General features: G+C 39.5%; 1 protein-coding gene and 1 long non-coding RNA gene across 3 annotated transcripts in view; one reads left to right on the top strand and one right to left on the bottom strand.

Annotated features, from left to right (window-relative positions):
* The window catches only part of LOC109588445 (uncharacterized), a 1833-nt gene extending 1638 nt beyond the window's left edge, over nucleotides 1-195 (bottom strand). Inside the window, exon 1 of one of the 2 annotated variants that reach the window (XR_002188160.1) lies at nucleotides 146-188. This is a non-coding gene — a long non-coding RNA (uncharacterized LOC109588445). Of the gene's footprint in view, nucleotides 1-145 lie in introns of both variants that reach the window. The other variant, XR_002188159.1, reaches the window with a different exon arrangement.
* A 240-nt stretch (nucleotides 196-435) lies between these two features.
* Nucleotides 436-2131, top strand: LOC109588444 (uncharacterized). Its single transcript, XM_020004618.1, has 6 exons — nucleotides 436-701; nucleotides 962-1048; nucleotides 1093-1754; nucleotides 1810-1897; nucleotides 1953-2003; nucleotides 2057-2131. Exons 1-6 carry the CDS (start codon nucleotides 662-664, stop codon nucleotides 2101-2103), a joined length of 975 nt encoding a protein of 324 aa, XP_019860177.1. The 5' UTR covers nucleotides 436-661; the 3' UTR covers nucleotides 2104-2131.
* Nucleotides 2132-4769: the final 2638 nt, after the last annotated feature.

Here is a 4769-nt window from a genome sequence, read left to right on the forward strand (position 1 = left end):
GATCTACAGTATACATATATATACATGTACATGTATGATATATATATACATGTAATAATAATAATAAGTATATCTATGATATCATACATCACAATTTGACTAAAATTCATGTACTAGTATACATGTACAAGTACATTTAAACTACCTCATCTGTTATTTTGCTGTCACTATTAGTAACTCCATGATTATTTTCATCATCAACTGTTCCAATGTTACCACCATATTGCCATAGCCCCGCCCAAAACCAGCCCCTCCCTTGTCATTCCTTTGCAAAGTTTGCATCCGGTTAGCTTGTTCTTTGATCAATGGCAACTAAAACCAGTTCTTGTTCCTCTTCTCTGAGTCTCTTCTCTTCTCCATTGACTATTAGTAATAATCCATTAACTGTAGTCTGTAGTATATTTATATATTATGTTTTATAGATCAGCTTATTGATGTACTTGATCTGTTAAAGAGATGTGGTTTCCCTCAGACAAGATGGCATGAGCTGGGACTGAGACTAGGACTACATAAGGACACACTGGATGTTTTGGAAGCAATTTTCTCTAGAGATGTATCTCGCTGCTTGATAGAGACTCTCTCCAAGTGGTTGCGTAGAGCTGATAATGTTGACAGTAAAGGAGGAGCTACCTTTGACTCACTGTCAGATGCTCTTAAATCTATGAATGAGAATGCTGCAGCTGACAAGTTAGATCAAGAGAGTAAGTTAATATCACTGATTGTATTAGTATTGACTGTGTGTGTGTAATGCTGCAGGAGGCTATAATCAGTGCATAGCCTAAACCTTTTGGTATGTTTTTGTAAAACAATTCACTTTTAAAGTGCATGTAGTCATGGTACAGGTACATGTAGCTGATGTCTCCAAAAACGATACTATATAAACTTGTAATTTTAAGATATAATACATTTTTGTACAGGTAAAATTGCACTAAATAATTGTAATGTGTAATGTGTTAAACAGGTAAAATTGCAGTCATGACAGCTGTAGTTAGACATGTTACCAGTAGTACAGTCAATCAATTACCTACTGCTAACACACCAGTATCAGGTATAATGATTGTAGTATGTTTTTAATAATTCATGTATCTATAGCTGGTGAGTTCTTTTTCAATGCAGCATATCGACCAGTTTTTAATGAGGTCAGAGGTCATTTTGGTATCCTTCGTGATAAGATAGTTCCTTTGATATCTCAATCAAAAGCATCCATTGAAGAAATGAAGTCATTTCTTCAAAAATCATTTCCTGAATTAGGTCCTGACCTGTCTAACGCTGATAGTATTGAAGACATTATGAATGTTGTAGTGAAGAATTGCCGAGTGAATGACATTTCAATAATAAAAACGATTGTGCTACGCTTTGACATCACTGAAGCAGATGATCTTATATCAAAATACGAAGGCAAAGTCAAGACACTTACTGGATCATTGAAAGACTTTCTGAGTCTAAATGAACCTCAACATCTTAATGACTCCAATACAATTCAGTTTACTTTGGGATGGGAACCAGATGAGCACTCACTTGATGACATACGTAATCTCTTAGAGGAAGCATTTAAAGAATTAAACAAGAGGATTATTGTACGAAGCATTCATCGTGGGAACTCCATCATTATCATCTGTTATGGTCCACATCATTTACTAGCTGCTCTTCTCTTGGAAGCACAAGACAACCTAACTGTCTTGATGAAGGAATTCAGTTTAATTAGACTAACCATTAGCCACTACACTGTCTATGATAAAAGGATCAGATACAAAGTATAAGATACTGTAACTGTATGAGACCTTGTTTAATATTATGTACTGATTATAGGTAATGAATAATGAGTGTCTTGCAGAGGAGATTAAACTAGCTGATGGAGAGGAACAAGAACTGAGGACTGAACTTGATTACAAAGAAGGTGTGATAGTTGATCTATTACTCAATTACTGATGTTACTTATACTAATGGTATAGGATCAATATTTGAACAAGATAAACAACTAAATATCATCAAAAAAAGAAAAGGTATAGTTAGTGAACGATGAAGATATTTTATTAATGTATTTTTACTTGTATAGAGTATATTGAAAGGAGACTAGAGACACCAGGTATAGTACTAACTTAAAGCATGTATTAAAGTAATGTGGAGTTGATAATCATGTGAAGATGCCATTAATGACAATACTCAGGACTCCATTTTTTGTAGTGGTCCATGTAACACCTGGATACATAGGGGTTGTGCTGGGTTAAATTCCAGTAATTTTGTTTCTGCCAAAAACTCTGGTAACTTTCATTGCCCTTCATGTCGTATTAATTACCAGTCTGATGAGATATCTTCTCTTAAGAAAGCTCTTGCTGATCTTGAGAAACGATTCTCCTCTCAGACTTTAGCTCTTGAGTCTAGAATTACATCACTAACTGAGGAGCTGTCCACACTTTCCCTCACACCTCCCTCCAATTCTGTACAGCACTGTCCTACATCCACCCACCACTCTCATTCTGATTCTAGTCATTCCCACACTGTCTCTGCCCACCCTCCTCCATCTAACCAGCCCCCCAATCAGTTCCGTCTGGTAGTTAGTGGTGTTGATGAGTGTGCCTGAGGTACCAATCGGTCCGAGCGTATCTCTTCAGACTTTGACAGTATCTCCTCCCTCTTCGACAAATTTCAATGTGGAGTCACTCAGGCTGCCATTAGAGACTGTCGTCGTATTGGACGCTTCTCACCCAATAGTTCTCGTCCCCGTCCCCTATTGGTCACTCTAAATAGATCTAAAGATATGGTTGCTTTGTTGTCTAGGCATGGCTCTACCCCTAGTTCTTTTGTCATCAAGCCGTTTCTATCCAAAATAGAGAAAAACAACGAAAAACTGCTGCTTCAAGAACGTTGGAGGCTGATTCAGAATGGTACTCCTAAGCAAGACATTCGACTTGGAAAGTCGTCAATTTATATTAAGGGAGATCTCCATGCTACTGTCACTAACTCAGCTCTGTCTGTTGCTGACTCTTCAACTGTTAATATCAGTAGTTTCCCATCAAATGTGGATAACCCTGTAGATACTGAGTCTGGCTCCAATGCCCTTGCTCCCAACGATCCACCTTCTCCTACCCATAATGGCTCAGCTACCGCTCCTGCTATCTCCACTTCTAATGGGGGTCAGGAGCCAGCCTGACTAGGTGTCTCTAGCTGTCTAATCAATGCCAGGAGTATCATGAATAAAATGTCTCTACTACAATCCTTTATAATAACCTCTGGTATTGAAATTCTTGCCTGTACTGAAACGTGGTTATCACCTTATGTCTTTAACGAGGAATTTCTTCCCCCTGGTTATTCACTGTTTCGACATGACAGAGATGGTCGGGGTGGTGGTGTCCTTCTTGCTATTAGGAACCACATTCCTTGCTTTGAGTTGTCCTCTCCCAAAGACCTGGAGCTTGTTACTGTCAATATTGGGCTAGTACATCAAGTCACGTTGTGTGTCCTCTATCGTCCTCCCAATGCTTCTCATGATTACAATGTCTCCCTCAGTAATTATGTTAATTGTCTAGCTATGTCTCCCGGTCACATTGTCATACTTGGGGACTTTAATGTCCCTGATATTGATTGGGACACCTTGTCTGGTGACTCGCCCTTTTCTTTATGTCTATGCGATTTTGTTTTTATAATAATTTCATTCAGTCGGTACATTCCCCCACCCACATTAAAGGCAACATTCTAGACCTAGTTCTATCCTCAGATTGCTCTCTTATTAATTGCATTTCTATATCCAAATCTACTCCTCTGAGTTCTGATCATTATGCAGTGTTTTTCCGCCTATGCTGCTCCTCCCCTAGATACTCTAGGACTTCACTGAACCACCCCGTTTATAACTATGCTAAAGCTGATTGGGAGGGCCTAGTTGACTACCTTCTTGAATTCGATTTCAGTCAATGTTTTAGTGACTCTGATATTGACACAGTTTGGTCTTGTTTCAAGGACATCCTGTTGTCATCAGTTGAAAGGTTTATCCCGCGAGTTAAGAAGCGTTCCTTGTCCTATCATTCTGTTCCATGGCTCAGAGGAGATCTTCAGCACAACCTGAATCAGATCCGCACTCTAAGAAGACGCTACGCCAGAAACCCGACTGACCATATAAAGATGAAACTGGCTAATGAGGAAGCTGAATTTACTACTGCCTTTTGTGACGCTAAGTCTAAATATGAGGAAATGTTGGTGAAAGAGCATGGGCATGATCAAAGTAAAATTTATCGATATGTTCGCCATATTTCGAAATCTAGAGAGATACCCGAGAGTCTACAATTTGGTCCAGAGAGTGCTTCTGATGACAATATAAAGGCTAAACTTTTTAACGAGTACTTCTACTCAGTCTTCACCAGAAGCTCCTTTACTCTCCCTCCAATTGAGGACCGTCATACCCCATCTACCTGCATTGACTCAATTGTCTGCTCTGAGGAGGAAGTCTTCAATATTCTCTCCTCCCTCAATACGTCTAAAGCTCCGGGTATTGACGAAATCAGTCCTATATTGCTTAAACGGTGTGCTATAGCTCTCACTCCCCCACTAACAGCTCTTTTCAATCTTTCTCTCTCTACTGGCTCTCTGCCCCTGGAATGGCGAACCCATCTAATTAAGCCTATTCCCAAATCTAATGATCGTCACTCTGGCTTTAACTATCGTCCCATTGCACTTCTCCCTATCATCTCCAAGGTGCTAGAGAGGATTATATACAGCAGACTGATCACTCTGGTCGGCCCACATCAGTCCCCCAGTCAGTTTGGTTTTCTGCCCTC

Source organism: Amphimedon queenslandica, unplaced genomic scaffold (assembly GCF_000090795.2).
Source record: "Amphimedon queenslandica unplaced genomic scaffold, v1.1 AMPQUscaffold_12090, whole genome shotgun sequence".
In the NCBI taxonomy this organism is placed as follows: domain Eukaryota; kingdom Metazoa; phylum Porifera; class Demospongiae; order Haplosclerida; family Niphatidae; genus Amphimedon; species Amphimedon queenslandica.

What these genes read in the sequence shown, in the direction of transcription:
- LOC109588444 (XM_020004618.1), top strand. Translation starts at nt 662, where the DNA reads ATGAATGAGAATGCTGCAGCTGACAAGTTAGATCAAGAGA. An exon ending in TGACAAGTTAGATCAAGAGA is followed by an intron (nt 702 to 961) that starts GTAAGTTAATAT and finishes TGTGTTAAACAG; the next exon opens with GTAAAATTGCAGTCATGACA. An exon ending in TGAACTTGATTACAAAGAAG is followed by an intron (nt 1,898 to 1,952) that starts GTGTGATAGTTG and finishes CTAATGGTATAG; the next exon opens with GATCAATATTTGAACAAGAT.